The sequence below is a fragment of the Staurois parvus genome, unplaced genomic scaffold, assembly GCF_062004578.1.
Source record: "Staurois parvus isolate SC_StPar_1 unplaced genomic scaffold, SC_StPar_1.0 ptg000151l, whole genome shotgun sequence".
Classification (NCBI taxonomy): domain Eukaryota; kingdom Metazoa; phylum Chordata; class Amphibia; order Anura; family Ranidae; genus Staurois; species Staurois parvus.
The window spans coordinates 1315491-1332667 of NW_028317947.1; the positions used below are offsets into that span (position 1 = coordinate 1315491).

At 40.1% G+C, this 17177-nt stretch overlaps 1 protein-coding gene across 1 annotated transcript; it reads right to left on the reverse strand.

Moving 5' to 3' along the window:
* Nucleotides 1–374: 374 nt before the first annotated feature.
* On the reverse strand, nt 375–15587 carry PNMT (phenylethanolamine N-methyltransferase). Its single transcript, XM_089674314.1, has 3 exons — nt 15410–15587; nt 3337–3544; nt 375–1124 (listed from the first exon to the last, which is right to left on the reverse strand). Exons 1-3 carry the CDS (start codon nt 15585–15587, stop codon nt 686–688), a joined length of 825 nt encoding a protein of 274 aa, XP_089530440.1. The 3' UTR covers nt 375–685.
* Nucleotides 15588–17177: the final 1590 nt, after the last annotated feature.

Genomic DNA, 17177 nt, shown 5'->3' on the forward strand with positions numbered 1-17177 from the left:
AAACCTTACCATCATGGGCAAAGGGCTGTCAATGGACGTCAGGGACACGATTGTAGACCTGCACAAGGCTGGAATGGGCTACAAGACCATCAGCAAGAAGGGTGGTGAGAAGGAGACAACTGTTGGAACGATTATTCACAAATGGAAGAAATACAAAATAACCATCAATTGCCCGCGGCCTGGAGCTCCATGCAAGATTTCACCTCATGGGGTACTGTTTTTCAAAGCTTTTGTAAACATTTACACCTGAGCAGACAAATGTAACTATTTGGGAAAATACAATCAGGTCCATATATATTGGGACATCGACACAATTCTAAAATTTTTGGCTCTATACACCACCACAATGGATTTGAAATTAAACTAACAAGATGTGCTTTAACTGCAGACTGTCAGCTTTAATTTGAGGGTATTTACATCCAAATCAGGTGAACAGTGTAGGAATTACAACAGTTAACTCCTGGAAAGGCTACACGTCTGTGAAATAGAAACTCTTCACACCAGAAGTCCAGTGTCTAATATCCTACTTTATCAGTTTTTCAAAAGTAAACACTAAAAACATCCGTTCGTTATGTTGTTAGTATTTATTAGATTTTTTTATTATTAGATATTTATTTGTGTGTGTGTATGTATAATACATACCAAACCTTCTTTTGGAATGTTTATTGGGCACATGGCATAGAATTTATTTATTAGCTGCTTTTTGAGCCCAGACAAAAAAAATCCCACTCACATCATCCACTCCAACTTTCATAGCAGGAGTCATTGAGTAAGTGCGAAATTCCCTAATATTGCACTTGGCCTTGCCCAGTGCTGCCCTCACCATCTCTTCTGTAACAGGCACCACATTCAGACGTGCTTCTCCTGCTAAGTAATAAGACTCTTCTAAAGCCCCAATCCACAAAAAATGACCCTGTGGCTTAAGGATTCCAACTACATTTTCAAGGGCTTTCTGAAAAGCTTCAAGGTCCGGGCTGCATGCCTCAAGGCAAAAAGAGGATACCAGACAGTCCACTGAACCACTGGCAAGTTCCTTTCCAAGGGGGCAAGGCTGATGGATATCCAAGGGTATCACTCGTGTTACCTTTTCCCGAAAACGCCTTTCTTTGTTTTGCCATGACTCCCTGTGGAGGAAAAAGTATAAATATATGTTTAGGAAATCTGTTGCTAAAAAAGACCTATTTTATAGCCAATTTCACCTGTTTGTTGAAGAGGAATTCCACAGAGGCTTTGAGTGGCAGCAAGTTTATACCATTTCCACAAATACCCCTGTTCCTTCACTCTTCCAACAGTAGAGACATTTATGTTTTTTATGGATGTTAGAGGCTTTCTCATACCCACGGTATGGGGAGAACACTACTATGGAATTACATTTGTACTTACATGTGACAGACCCAACTGGACAGGGGCTTTTGGATGGGACTGCAGGCTAGCCTCCTGGCTACTGACCATGGGCCCTGGAATGTGAGGGGGCTCTATTCTTTGGGAACTGTGTGCCTGGGGGGGATCTGTGGAGTAGTTTTACTTTGGATTCAAGTCTATGTCTCCCAGAAACACAGACTTTGAGAACTGGAGGACCAGGATACAGATTTGGGTTCTCTGTGCCCAAACCAACATTGACTGCTTCAATCCTCCTCCTAGATGTAGAAAAGATGTTAATATAATCAGCTCAAAACAACCTGATGCTGAGGTCTCTTGCTGTAATCAGTTTATTAAGGTGTGATGTGTTTACCTTTTGTGTATTTGTCCCATTGTTAATTGAGTCACCTATTGTTTCTGTTGGCTAGTCCTCCTGACTAGCTCCTGGCTAGTTCCTACATGATGGGATTAGTCGTTTGTCAGCTTTACATTGTCATCTAATCAGTGTGGGATTGTTCATTTAGGAAATGCCCCTATGTTTGAAGTGTATAAAAACCTGTATTTCTGTTCAATAAAGAGTTCCAGTTTTTCTCCTTAAGCTAGTGTCGTCTAGTTCTTGGGTGCAATGCCCAGCTATAATACTTTGATCCTGTGTCCCAGCAGCGAGGAAGCAGTTCTCTGATAGAAGCCCCAGGTAGGGTGCTGGACAGTCCATCACATTACACTGTAAAACTGTATCTCAGGGCAGACGTTTTTACACACCTGGTCTCCTTACTAAACCTAGAAAATCACTTAAAGCGGAGTTCCACCTGAAAAAAAATAAATAAAAGTCAGCAGCTACAAAAACTGTAGCTGCTGACTTTTAAAATACAGCCACTTAACTGTTCCTCGGTCCAGCGGTCTCCTCACCACAGCTGGTTTCACCGGCAGTCTTCTCTCCCTGGCACCGGCATCTTCAGTGTGGGCACCCGGGTGAAGCTGGGTGCCCACTGCACATGCACGAGAAGCGCTGCACTTTGTGAATGGCTCAGTAGTCTTCTGGGACCTGTCACGTGTCCCACAAGACTACCGGGAAAGAGGGGGGAAGGACAACTTCTGCTTCCGATTGACTTAGGCGATCGCAGTGAAAGTGGGTGCGGGTACCTGTCAATTTCGGGTACCCGCTCCCCAAAGGTGCCAATCCTTAATGGGGAGCGGGGGACAAAGACTTAAAGTGGAACTTCCCCTTTTGGGTGGAGCTCCGCTTTAATTTTGTAAGTAAAATGCTTTACAGTTCTCTTTAGAGCACTACTAGAACCCCACTTAATTCAAATTTCAAGTGCCCCTGTGCTTACACTATGGACATTAAACCTATTATGTATTCTAACAAGCAGGAAAACATGCCATCCCTGACCTCCCTAGATTCTTTGTGAAATTATTCATTCCTAAAGATCACAACAAAAACTCTTAGGCCCCATTCACATCTGGGTGTTTTGTAGCTCAAAGTGCCAAAACGCTTAACAAGCCAAATCCCATTTCTATATGTTTATATTTGAGCATTTTGTTACCTGAAGCGCAATTGTTGCTGAGAAAAGTACATGAACTACTTTTCGCAGAAACTGGAGCATTTTTGGCCCCATAGACTTTAATGGAAAGGCATCAAAACATATCATGCTTTTTAGGAGTGTTTTGTCACACATTTTTCAGCCAAACAGCAACTTTCTACCCCTAATTCCTTCCCCCTCATGCTTTCTATTGGCTGACACAAAAACACTTGAAGCTTGAATATACATGTAATTACTGTATCTCGTAAATTTCTCTAAAACATGCAATAAAAAGTTTTGAAAAAAAACAATCCCATTCTGCATTGACCACATTACTTGAATATGGTAATTAATGGCTGACCATAGTTATCCAACTGCTATAAACCGTAGATCTGACCTTTGGATACACTTTTATTCTTTAGTGAATGTTAATAAGGAGTGTCAGTCTTCTTACCCTTTTCCCTCCAATTTACAAACATATTCAAAGTATGGGCTCCAGTCAAAGGTACCAGGCTCCTTCTTAAGCCACTTCCTCAGTTCTTCTCGGTTCACCTCCAGATAATCAGTCATGATAACCTCCTTGAAGTGCTCAAAAGCGCTCAGCAACTGGTAAATCGTAGGACCCGAACCAATGTCCACTACGATGTGACCTTTAATTTCACCTGCGTATAATTACAAAGTTCATGTCAAGATATTGTAAGGAACAATGCATTTCAGTTTTTTTTATGTAGGACAACAGGCAAGTACTAATTATAACAGACCAGTTTACTATCTCCCAGATACAAATATATACTTTTACTATAAAGATATGTAACAAACACATTACGAAGGCAGTTATCATGATTTGTTGAGACAGTATGTGCTTTGAAGTATGTTGGGCATGTAAACAGGTTGTGCCAATCAGAAGTGAATCTTGCATTTTTAGACCTTAGAATTCATATTCATTGGAGAGAGATGACTTGGCGGTGGCTTTGTTACATTCAATAAGATGAAAAAGATTACTTGAATTTAAAAGTAGATGTATTTATTGTTCACTCATAAATCTTCTATCTGTAGTTATGGACAGGAAAAGAATTTCAAAATACTAGCTAGATGGTATAGAGACCCAGTTACCCTAAATCGGTATGTCAGCTGAGTGTTAGAGATGCAGACAGGAGAGGGGCACATACCTACAAATCTGGTGGGAGTGTTGGAGACTCAAACCATTCTGGTTAATGATCTTTAACATATACTGTACAATAAGAAATATAATGAGTCTATAACCCCCTCTCCAGAAATTGTGTTATTTTCCATTCTCCCGGACTTATTTGCCTCCTAAAAAAGATGTCTACTCAAAGATTTCCTATCTGCGGCTAAGAAAGAAATCCCCTACCACCCCTCCTCTGACACTTTGGATTTATACATTGAATGACATAATGCGACTCAGTTCAGTGAAAACAAGAGCATAAATCCCCAGAAAGTCTGCATGTAAAATTAAGACTCCTATCACCTTCTCACCATTAAAGGCAGGGTCCTCAATAGCCAAAAAAAAATAGAGTAAACACAAATTATGAAGGTCTAAAGAAGACACCCCCCCCCCTTAGAAAGTGTCTATAAGTGAGGACCAACCATGGTATAACAGAGTATCATGCTTTATTAAGGTATACATATGAAAAAAAAATTCTGCATAAATCGAATATGTATTAAACATTAACCTTACTCCAAACACCATTAAAATCAAATTGACAATGTTGTCACCTTAAAAACAGAAGCACGGACCACCCATACAACACACATCCATGGCGGTCATTGGCGATTACACATTGTCCTTTAGCGCTGCATATTTTATACTTATATACAACACACATCCATGCACCACTATTAAACTAATTCTAAATAATGTTCGGACCATCTAGTATGGAGTGATCCACTTTAGGTTCAAAGCTAACTGTTGTAACCATTTAGAGTCATTAATTCCTTGTACAGGACAGTAATGGCATTGTGTAGTCCTTACTTTGTCACATAAGTGACTTTTATCCACTTAGGACGTAGCCAATTGGAAGCAGTCATCAAGGGAGTGACTCTGCTGTTATGCAGATGGTGGCCAGATACTCCCAGTTTTCTACATTCAGCAGACTCAATAATGATAGGGTCCTTTAGACATTTCATATTTTTTCCATTCACATGTAGACATCATCCATCTGCCAGTGTCCCATTAATAACAATCATACAGTCAAGTATCAGCGTTAGGCAAGCAGGTAATATAGAGCATTAGCAAAGCAGGGGTTGCAGTCAGGGCCGGATCTAGGGGGGTGCTGGGGTGGGCTGTGCCCATCCAGATTTTAGCTGTGCTCCCCCCAGATCTCCTAGAATGCATCCACTAATCCATGAGCCAGTCTGATGCAGACTGTTGATGTAAGGAGGCACACAGATGGGTACAATCCATATAAGGGGAGCACACTGATGGGGACACCTGATGTAAGGGGGCACTCTGATGTGGACTCCGATAGGGCACCTGATGTGATGGGGCACCTGATGTAAGGGGGCACTCTGATGGGGACACCTGATGTAAAGGGGCACTCTGATGGGGACTCTGATTGGACACCTGAAGTAAGGGGGCACTCTGATGGGGACACGTGATGTAACGGGGCACTCTGATGGGGACTCTAATAGGACAGCTGATGTAAGAGGGCATTCTGATAGGGACCCTGATGTAAGTGGGAATTCTGATAGGGACCCTGATGTAAGGGGGAACTCTGATAGGGACCCTGATGTAAGGGGGCATTCTGTTGGGGACAGTTGATGTAAGGGGGCAAGCTGATGGGAACTAAATGTAAAGGAGGACTCCTGATTAAAGAGGGCCTCTGATAGGGACATCTGATATAAGGAAGACAGGTTCTCTGTCAGCCTGATACATACTAGTGTTTCCTAGGTCGTGACACTGACAGACTCACACAGTGTTGGCATTATGTCCCCTGACTTTTTTCACTGCACCCCCAGACCAGATAGGGTAGATCCGGCCCTGGTTGCAGTTGAGTATTAGCAGGGTAGCAAGAGCTCTGTCCCTTATTTTCATCCCTGTACTACTCCTTCAAAGCTCATATGCCATCTTTCAACCCATGCCCGGAGGCTCTCATCACTCCTGGGTCTGGTTGTAATCAGATTCCTGCTCCTCCCAATGGGTCTGTGCTTTGTAGTGATATAACCAGTCATTATGAGCTATTGAAAATCAAGCATCACATCTCTGGGTGCATGTCCATGAAGCGCCAGGCTCAGATGAGTGAAGCCCATGCTTGTTGACGCTACGTTGCTAAGCAAGAAATCCCCTACCACCCCTCCTCTGACACTTTGGATTTCAACAGTGAATGACATAATGGAGGAGATGTTAGCAACGGACTCAGATTCGTACTATAAATTTTAAAATGTAAAGTATATGTGGATCCACTTTACATAATCTAACACCTTAAAAAAACATAGTCTCCGCTCAGGCACCCACTCTATTTCACCCAGCTCTGCCTGCCCCCTCTACATACAACAAGGATACATTTTCTGGTCTTAGTGACCATTCATGAAATTCCCTTTCTTAACCCCCTTTCTACTGTGTACTTCCAGCTACCTCTTTAATGGCTACCCCAGATCTACATATTCTCTTTGTTCTTTCCTCAATCTCCCCTAGTATTAGGGTCATCTGCCCTTTTACTTTGTTCTTCTTACTTTCCTTCTTCTCCAGTCCATCTTGAGTCTGAACAGTACAACTTTTTTTTACAGCCAACAGGAGGCATCCCACCCTCCTAATATATTTACCCTTGCCAATTACTATCAGCCTCCCCAAAATTCGGGGTCTGGATGTGCCTTAATTGTACTACTTATGTTTGAAATGCTATTTTTGAATATACTCCATACACCCGTTATTTAAATGTCTTTATTTCATTATCTGACCACTTTTCAATTAAGTAGGGATGCTGCTTTCATGTATAAAATGCACATTGAGGGACATTTACTAAAGCCGGCCATAGACGGTTCGAATCTTGGCTGGTTCAGCAGGGACTAGCCAAGATTCGAGCCATGCGTAGGCAAGCTGAATGTACCCTAATTGATCAGCTTGGGTACAACCAGCCTGTCTGATTTTACATGCAATTATTGCTAACGGCTATTATAGCCGCTAACAGTAATTGCTGTGCTGATGCCCCCCTGCCGGGAAAAATACAAAGCTCCGCGGGATGGATTTCCCCATCAACTTGGACTGTGTTATTGGGGGAATTGAGCGATTTTCTTTCCTGCAACCCATCTATGGCTGGCTTAAGGCTTAATGCACACTGGGAATTTAGCCCGCGTGTAAACATTCCAGTGTTTTCACAGGAAAAAAATGGAGTGTTTTCAGGCTGAAAAATGCAGAGGCTGGATTGTGCACTGAGTGGTGCTAACATTTAGTGCATTATGCACCCAGGGATGAATGCTTGGAATGCAAGAAGTCTGCATTCCGGGCATTTATGCCAGGCATATAAAAAATGCCTTTTAGGGCCCTGAGTGCATAAACCTTTATTCACTATCAGCAAATAGTGTATCTTTCCCCATGAATCTATTCCAACAAATGTCCCACTACAATATTGGAATTTATTACAAATCTGACACATTCAGGAGTTGATAATTGCTGTATACTTTTCCCCATGACGCAGGCAAAATTTTTGGCAAAACCAAGATGTGATTCCCTGTTTTAACCTACTAATCCAAAGTACATGATCTGATACTTTATTTTCCAATATTTCAAAGCTACAACATGAACCATTCAAACTATCAATTATATATTATTTATCATTAGTTATTATACTTTTATCAATAATATATTTGTTAACAAAATTGTGTCTGGAACAGGGGCGGACTGACAACTCATGGGGCCCCCGGGCAATAGGAGATCATGGGGCCCCTGTGTCCTTGCCCAAACTCAGAAAAGCCTATGAAAAGGGTACCAGGGGCATCTCATGGGGCCCCCTACTGACCCCGGGACCTCGGGCAGTGCCCGAGTTTCCAAATGGTCAGTCCGCCCTTGGTCTAGAACACAGCGGAACCTTCTTCAATTTCATTTTTTTAATCAGGGTGAGAGATTCTGTTTTGCTGGTGCCGTAGTCCTCACAATAAATAGGACACAACCAGGTCATTTCTGTCTGGATTTAAATTGAGCGACTCAAGACTCCCTCAGTGCAGAGTAAATGGTTTATTGTAATTCTAAATTATAGTTTTATGTGTCCAGGAATACCAAGCAACTTTACAAATTTAAACTGAAAACTCTGCTTTTTCAAGGATAGGGTTAACACAGGTGTTAAACTGGCGGCCCTTCAGCTGTTGCCAAACTACAAGTCCCATAAGGCATTGCAAGATTGACAGTTACAAGCATGACTCCCAAAGGCAGAAATATGATGGGACTTGTAGTTTCGCAACAGCTGGAGGGCCACCAGTTTGACACCCCTGTTATAAGACATTAAGCATGGCTCCCAACTGTCCCTGATTTCGAGGGACTGTCCCTCATTTGGAACAAAGTCCTTATGTCCCTCCTCCATCATTTGTCCCTCATTTTGCTCTGATCTATGTTGTATTTAAAATGCACTATTTATCTATTAACCACTTGCCCTCCTTAGGATTTACCCCCCTTCCTGACCAGGCCATTTTTTGCGATACAGTGCTACGTTACTTTAACTGACAATTGTGCAGTCGTGCAACACTGCACCCAAATGAAGTTGATGTTCTTTTTTTCCCCACAAATAGAGCTTTCTTTTGGTGGTATTTGATTGCCTGTGCAGTTTTAATTTTTTGTGCTATAAAAAAATTACAGACAGTTGTGAGAAAAAAAAATATATTTGTGACTTTTTGCTAATAAACATATCCAGTAAAAAAATTTAAAAAATCAAATTTCATTATAAATTTAGGCCAAAATGTATTCTGCTACATGTCTTTGCTAATAAAAAATACCAATACGTGTAAATTAATTGGTTTACGTGAAAGTTATAGCGTCTACAAATGGTGGTATAGATACTGGAATTTTTTTATACTAGTAATGGCAGCAATCAGCGACTTATAGTGGGACTGTGGCGGGCATTCTGACACTGGGTGAGAACTGACTAACTGTCACTGACATCCCCAGTGACACCAATACAGTGATCAGTGCTAATAAAAAGCACTGACACTGTACTAATGGCACTGGGCAGGAAGGGGTTAACATATGGGGCAATCAAAGGGTTAACTGTGTACTGTGCCCTGTTTCACTATGGGGGCTGTGTGTGTGCTTTCCACTGCAAGCACATTGCTTTGCATGGCTCTGCTATCTGACGGGAGAGATCTGTATTGTTTACATACAGGTCTGTCCCCCATCGGCGATACATGGCGATTGCCGGGTGCTGGTGGGGAATCACCGGCCGGGACCCAGTGATCGACAAGTGAGGCTCATGCGGGCCTCCTACCCGGAAATGGAAAATCACATATATATATATATATATATATATATATATATATATGTGATTTTGCACACCCCTTCCGCCCTGTAGCAGTAGTTCTGCTATAGGGCGGCGGGAAAGTGGTTAAAAAGTGTTAATCCCAGTGCTAAACCTTTTAATATAATTTTCTAAATTCCTGCAATTATAATTTTTAAAGACCAATAAAAAAGGAATAGTAGTGGTAAAAAAAGCACTTGTGGGTTTAACTAATCATTTTTTTTAACAAATCTCCTTTAAAGGGGGGGGTGTCCTATGCCTACATACTTTTGCTAATAGGTGTCCCTCATTCCCATCTCATAAAGTTGGGAGGAAGGCATTAAGTGAGTCTTGGTCTGGACTGTAGCTGCAGACAAGTTAGGCAATCTAATATCTGCTTCCATGTATCCACTGTCAGAAGCAATATATAATAATAATATAGTCTTTAGATGGAAGAACTCCTACGAGAAGGCAGTGCATGAGTTTAACCAAGCCCAGCCTGTCTGGTATTGTATGGGATTCATGTACACTGCAGCGTAACATATGCAGGGGCAGCCTGCTTCCAGCAGTTTGTGATCTCCGGTAATTGCATTAATGCGATGCCACATGCCAAATAATCACTTGTGGCTTCTGGCAATGAAGACATTTGTAAAGTTCCTTGGTGTCCCTGGATAAATTAAAAAAGCTAATGTGTTTAAAAGTACAACTATTCTTTAACATTAGCCAGCAAAGTGACAAAGAGCAGTAATTTACCTTCAAGACATTGAGCTTAGTTATGAGATTGCCTTGTTTACTCTTAGGGGCTGAGTGTAATCTCATGAAAATGACAGTAGTTTGCTATGTCCTTCCAAATAAATATAAGAAAATACATTTGTGGGATGAAGTTTTCCACTGTAGTTTGTTCAACAATGAAAAAAAAATCTATATAGTTCCCATGTGTTCTACAACAGAACTGTGATCTTGTGTGTAACAGATATGTTTTAGGGCAAATGTGATTTCAAGCATACAAGATGTTAAGGTATGTCGTAATAGTAATAATAACTAGACTTAAAGCGGAGCTCCACCCAAACAAAAGGGGAAGTTCCACTTTAAGCCTTTGTCCCTTTGGGGAGCAGGTACCCGAATTTGACAGGTACCCGCTCCCACTTCCACTGCGATCGCCTAGGCAATCAGAAGCAGAAGTTGTCCTCTCTCCCTCCCCGTAGTCTTCTGGGACACGACAGGTCCCAGAAGACTACGGGACCATTCACAAAGCGCAGTGCTTCTCGCGCATGCGCAGTGGGCACCCGGCTTTGAAGTTGCAAGCTGTCACAGCCAGGTGCCCACACTAAAGATGCCGCCACCAGGGAGAGAAGACAGCCAGTGATTATTTAAATTTTTTTCCTTTGCATTAATTTTTTGGGTAATTTAAAAAAAAAAACTGGAATAGTAAATGTCTTTTTGTTCGAATTTGCAAATAACTTTGTCATGCTTTTTACCAGAAAAAAAAACATTTTAAACAGAACAAATAATGGAATAAAACAAACTTTTTTTTACAGTAAATTAAGTATTCACATTAAAACTACTTTTTTTTTTTTTTTTTTTTAAATAAAAAAAAGCTTTTCTGGAGGCCAGAGGCCAGAAGATCCCCAAAAGGGGGCAGTTAATGACTGACCTGGCCTGATCCATGCAAAACTTTTGAACTTGCAAGAACTATTTAAAGATTTTCAGACCCAGAATGGGCCAAATGCCTCCATTTGCTATGGAGTTTTGAATAGAAACCCTGAAAGAGTTCCTTTTTTAGGGTCTGGGGTAATGACCTCCTGAGCAAGGAGCTGCTCAACAGGAACAAGAGGATCCACCCTTTTTTTAACCTCTTTTTGTCTATAGATTATATAAAAATGTTAATTATTTTTACATTTTTAAAAAGTAAAATAATTTTTGCAAGTATGTATTGCCAAAATGAAGTATAGTTTATCAAACAATGTAATACTTTTGGTAATTAAAGTATAGACAAAGTTAGCCCCGAAGAAACAGCCACTAATGGAAATGTAAAAATAGCTCTGGTCCATAAGGGGTATAAAAGGTACCAGAGTGGAAGTGGCTAAAGCATGCTTGTTCTGGATTTGTGATTGTAAAGTTCTTACTTAAAGTGGTAGTAAACCACCAAAAAAGAAAAAAAAAAATCACCCTGCAAAATAATGAAAGACTTACCTTAGAACGAAGTCCTTCATCGGCACGCTGTCACTGATGACAGGTCTTCCATCCTCACCCAGTCTTCCTTCTGGGTTTGCAGGCTCTGGGCTCCACTTGATTTGCAGAGCCATGATGATGCCATGTGAGCCGCGATGGGAGTCCCAGCCGTGGCACAGAACTCTGAAGGATTGGCATACCCATGCATGCACCAGTGGGATCGTCGGATGCAGGGACACTAAATATCTCCTAAAGGGTGCATGTTTAGGAGATATTCCTTGTACCTATAGGTAAGCTTTATTATAGGCTTACCTGTAGGTACAAGTGTCCAGTGGGAGTTTACTTCCACTTTAGGTCAGGCAACTTGTATTTTGTTCTGGGGGCAAGCAAAAGTCACTTTTTGTACTTTCCCTACACTTCCCTATTGCCAAATCAACTTTAAGCCCAAACCCCAAAAGTTATCTGATCCCTGTATGTAGGATGTTAGAGAATAATACTTTTTGGTGCGAAGGAAAAATATAAAACCTGGTATATTGATTTAATAGATTATTAAATAATTCTAAGAATGAGTAAAATCAAAGTATTATAAGAAGAAGGAGAAAAATCAAACTTTTTTCATATTGGAGAGATCCTATGGATAAATATTTTCTTTTTAATTTTTGTATTTTTTTTTAATTTATCATTTTGTTTATTTCTCTAATATGAAATATAACAGCGTTGAACAGCAAAAAGTGTAAATCAGGTTTCCCAGACCCCTGGATGACCATTTACTATTGTTGTTCAACCCCCAAAATACATATCTTAGAATTCTTTCAAATATAACATGTTTTAATGATTTGGACCTACAAAATATAGTGATTGGCATACACACTAAAAAAATGAACATCCAGTGCTTGCTTTGGCAGCACATATACAGATATTTAACATAAAAAAATCCGATTAGAAGGTAAAAAAAAACATTTTATGTCAAATATCGGTCAAAACAAGCACAGTAAAATGTTAATTTTACTGTTTTTTAGAGTATAGTTTTTTTTTATACGATTATATTGAAGAAATGTTTTACATGCTGTGTGTTACATTTTATGTTAAATATGTGTATATGCACTGCCAAAACAAGCACTGGATGTTGATTTTACCTTATTGCTTTTTTTTTTTTTTTTTTTTATATTGTATCGAAGAAATGTTTTACATGCTGTGTGTTGTCGATGTGTTAAAAAAAATCCGGCTAGAAGGTAGAAAAAACCATTTTAACACATCGACAACACACAGCATGTAAAACATTTCTTCAATATAAATCGTATAAAAATAAACTATACTATAAAAAATAGTAAAATCAACATCCAGTGCTTGTTTTGTCAGTACATATACACATATTTAACATAAAATGTTTTATTCTGCCTTCTAGTTTGATTTTTTTTAACACATTGACAACAAACAGCATGTAAAACATTTCTTCAATATAAATTGTATAAAAAAACAAACTATACTCTAAAAGAAAAGTAAAATTAACATCCAGTGCTTGTTTTGGCAGTACATATACAGATATTTAACATAAAATGTTTTTTTCGACCTTCTAGTCAGATTTTTTTTACTACATCGACAACACATCGCATGTAAAACATTTCTTCAATATAATCGTATAAAAAAAAAAACTATACTCTAAAAAAATGTTAAATTAACATCCAGTGCTTATTTTGGCAGCACATATACAGATATTTAACATAAACAAAAAATCCAACTAGAAGGTAGAAAAAAACATTTTAGTTAAATATCTGTATATGTGCTGCCAAAATAAGCACTGGATGTTAATTTAACATTTTTTTAGAGTATAGTTTTTTGGGTTTTTTTTATACGATTATATTGAAGAAATGTTTTACAGGCTGTGTGTTGTCAATGTGTTAAACAAAAAACCCAACTAGAAGGTAGAAAAAAACACTTTAACACATCGACAACAAACAGCCTGTAAAACATTTCTTCAATATAATCCTATAAAAAAAACCTATAAAACCTATACTATAAAAAATAGTAATCATCTCACAAACAGATTGTGAATTTACAAATACAGAAGACATACTAGAAAATAGTACAAGCCAATCAAAACTAACAAATAATGTTAATTTCCATAAAAAAACACTTGAAAGGCATTTTTGCTTGATCTCCATGCCAATTTTTATCATTTGTTCACTTAAAAACAAGAAAAGGTTTGTGATTAAAATCTGTCTAGAAGCAATAAAATTGTCACTGGTTAAACAAAAAAAAAACAATAAAATTGCTAATTGGGGAAAATCAGATCTTCGTACCATTAGATCTGCTTTTAGCATACAGAAGCTGGATAGTATCTGGCCACAGTCGTTGAATGGCATTCAGATGTGCATGTGTGATATAAGCTCTCTGCTTATAAATTTCAATTACAGTTTTGTGCTCTCAGTGGAACAGACACCTCCAGCACCAGTTTTCTCATAATGAAACAAAACAATTGTATTGGGCAAGCTATTCCAATATAAATAATGATAGTTTCCATGCTTTTTTTTTAAGTGTTTTCAATATACTGAGTTGCCTCCAGTATCTAAAAGTACCCTCTTTCCCCCATAAGCTATTGACAAGGTGGTCGGAAAGGGGTCAAAAACATTGTGGTTGTATTCTAATCCCACAATTTGTCTGCAGTAATCATCTGTTATCTATGAGTATCTTCACAAACTTTATGCTGTTCAAGTTCATTACACTCACCCACTATTATTAATATCATCATTAAAAGGCAGCCAAATTGGTGTCTAACTGTGTTGCTATTTTGTCCTTCTTTGTGTGATATTTTAGTCTGTAACTCTAACTTTCTGAGAATGATGGGCACTTTTCCTTGAACCTACCTAATCTTTAGGAAGACTCAAGGGATGGGCAATATACACTCTGGCCACTTTATTAGGTCCACCTTGCCAGTCCTAAGAACATCTCTCCCACACCATTACACCACCACCACCAGCCTGAGCCATTGATACAAGGCAGGATGGATCCATGCTTTCATGTTGTGTACACCAATTCTGACCCTACCATCTGAATGTTACAGCAACCAGTCTGCCCATTCTCCTCTGACCTCAACAAGGCATTTTCATCCACACAACTGCCGCTCACTGGATATTTTCTCTTTTTTGGACCATTCTATGTAAACCCTAGAGTTGGTTGTACCTGAAAATCCCAGTAGATCAGCAGTTTTTGAAATATTCAGATCAGCCCATCTGGCAAAAACAACCATATCACGTTCCAACCCACTTAAATCCCCGTTCTTCCCCATTCTGATGCTCAGTTTGAACTTCAGCAAGTTGTCTTCACCACGTCTAGATGCCTAAATGCATTGAGTTGCTGCCATGTGATTGGCTGATTAGAAATTTGTCTTACCAAGTAATTGAACAGAGGTATCTATTAACCACTTGTCCTTCAGAGGATTTACCCCTCTTCCTGACCAGGCCATTTTTTGCAATATAGCACTGACAATTGCGTGGTCATGCAACGCTGCACCCAAATGAAATGTATGTTATTTTCTTCCCACAAATAGAGATTTCTTTTAGTGGCATTTGATTGCCTCTGCATTTTTTATTTTTTGTGCTATAAAAATGAAAGACTGACAATTTTGAGAAAAAAAACAATATTTTTGACTTTCCAACAATCTGAAAATGTCTAAAATAATGAAGTCTAACAAAGATCTGAAGTATTTGTTATCCCCCAGGGATAGACAGATTCTCCCTATCATCATAGGTGATGCTCTACTTGGGCCAGTATCAGCCTATGCATGGCCAAACTTAAACCTTGATGGAGATCAAAGGGGGGGGGGGGTGAATAAAGGCTTGCCACTTTTTAAGAAGAGGATATATTTATAAATCTGGAAGCTAAATATAAAAGCAGTGATGTCATAATATCGCTTACCCTTGGCACAAGCCTCATGAAGGCAACGCAGTTTCCAACACATCACACTCTCTTCGGACGAGAAGTCTGCCCGAGGTGGCACATAGTTATTTTGCAGGTATGCTCTGGGGTTGAATAGTTGGTAGGATTTTGCGACGGCCTGAACACCATTCATTTTGGAAGAGAGGATGCTGAACATGCTTGTCTCCCCGTACTTTTATAAGCTGGACGTACCACTCCCAGCCTATCATCAGTCTACATTACAGGTACATCTCCCATCAATCTCCATGGCAGCTGCCTCCACCCTCATCCTTAGCTGGTGTGATAGCATCTCTCATATTGATCCAGCGTGTTTTGCCCACAGGGTTACTGATCAGGACAAGGGTATCTAGAAATGCAATTTGCTTTATCTTCCAGATGCCAGCCGCCCCCGAGCCGCGACACATACATTTAAACTGTGCTTGCCTGTATTTAGAAATGACTGCATCTGAATCACTCACAGATATCCTTTTTATATGTATTCCTGTGTAGAGGTTCACTCTGCATTTCTTCCTGCATGTTAGCATTGCCGAAAAATCAGGGGAATAATCCCCCAGTAGAGATAAGAAATAATGGAAACCCATTCATTGCTTGCCAAGTGAATATTCAATGTGTCTGGTGTGATAGTGAACTTGCATTTCATTTGCAGGGTGTGGACACACAAAAAGGACACATGCTCCCAGCCCTCTGGATGACTGATGGGATCAAATTGGGGGTCTTGCCTTGAAAAATTTCTGGGGCTTTCGGGGCAAGAATTTCCTGACCTCTGTAAAGTCATTGGCCTAATAAAGAAGCAATAGTTGCAGGGGCATTGGTGAGAATGGGAAGACCTTGAGCACCAAAAAGAGCAGTTCTATGGTGAATGGTGGACGTGACCAGTTTGAAGTTACAGTGAGAAGGTATAAAAAAAAAGCCAATATACACAGATCAGCTATAAGAATATGACCACTGAAAGGTAAAGTGAATGACATTGATTATCTCATTACAATGGCACCTTAAAGTGGGTGGCATACTGTATATATCAGGCAGCAAGTGGCCATGTTATATACAACAAAAATAGACGATGGTAAGGATTTGAGTGACTTTGACAAGGGCCTAATTGTAATGGCTAGATGGCTCGTGGAATGTTCCTGGTCTGCAGTGGTTAGAACCTACCACAAGTGGTCCAAGGAAGGAAAACTGGTGAACCAGAGATGAGTTCATGGGCAGCCAAGGCTCATTGATGCACATGGGGAGTGTGTACTGTAGCTCAAATTGGTTACAAAGTTAATACTGGTTCCAACAGAGGTGTCAGAACACCAGGGGCGGACTGACTATTTGGAAACTCTGGCACTGCCCGAGGGCCCGGGGTCTGTATGGGGCCCCATGAGATGCCCCTGGTACCTTTTTCATAGGCTTTTTTGAGTTTGGGCAAGGACACAGGGGCCCCATGATCCCCTATTGCCCAGGGGGCCCCATGAGTTGTCAGTCCGCCCCTGCAGAACACACATTGCATCTCAATTTGTTGCGTCTAAGGTTGTTTAGCTGAAGACTGGTCAAGTTGTCCATGCTGACCCATGTTCAGAACCAAAAGTGCCTGCAATGGGCTTGTAAGCATGAGAACTGGACCATGGATTGAAGGAAGAAGGTAGTCTGGGCTGATGAATCACATTTTCTTTTACATCATGTGGATGGCTGGGTGCTTGTATGTTGCTTACGTGGAGAAGAGATGGCGCCAGCATGCACTATACGACGGCCGATCCATGGAGGC

What these genes read in the sequence shown, in the direction of transcription:
- PNMT (XM_089674314.1), bottom strand. Translation starts at nt 15,587, where the DNA reads ATGTTCAGCATCCTCTCTTCCAAAATGAATGGTGTTCAGGCCGTCGCA. An exon ending in TCATGAGGCTTGTGCCAAGG is followed by an intron (nt 3,545 to 15,409) that starts GTAAGCGATATT and finishes AATTATACGCAG; the next exon opens with GTGAAATTAAAGGTCACATC. An exon ending in TGTAAATTGGAGGGAAAAGG is followed by an intron (nt 1,125 to 3,336) that starts GTAAGAAGACTG and finishes TTTCCTCCACAG; the next exon opens with GGAGTCATGGCAAAACAAAG.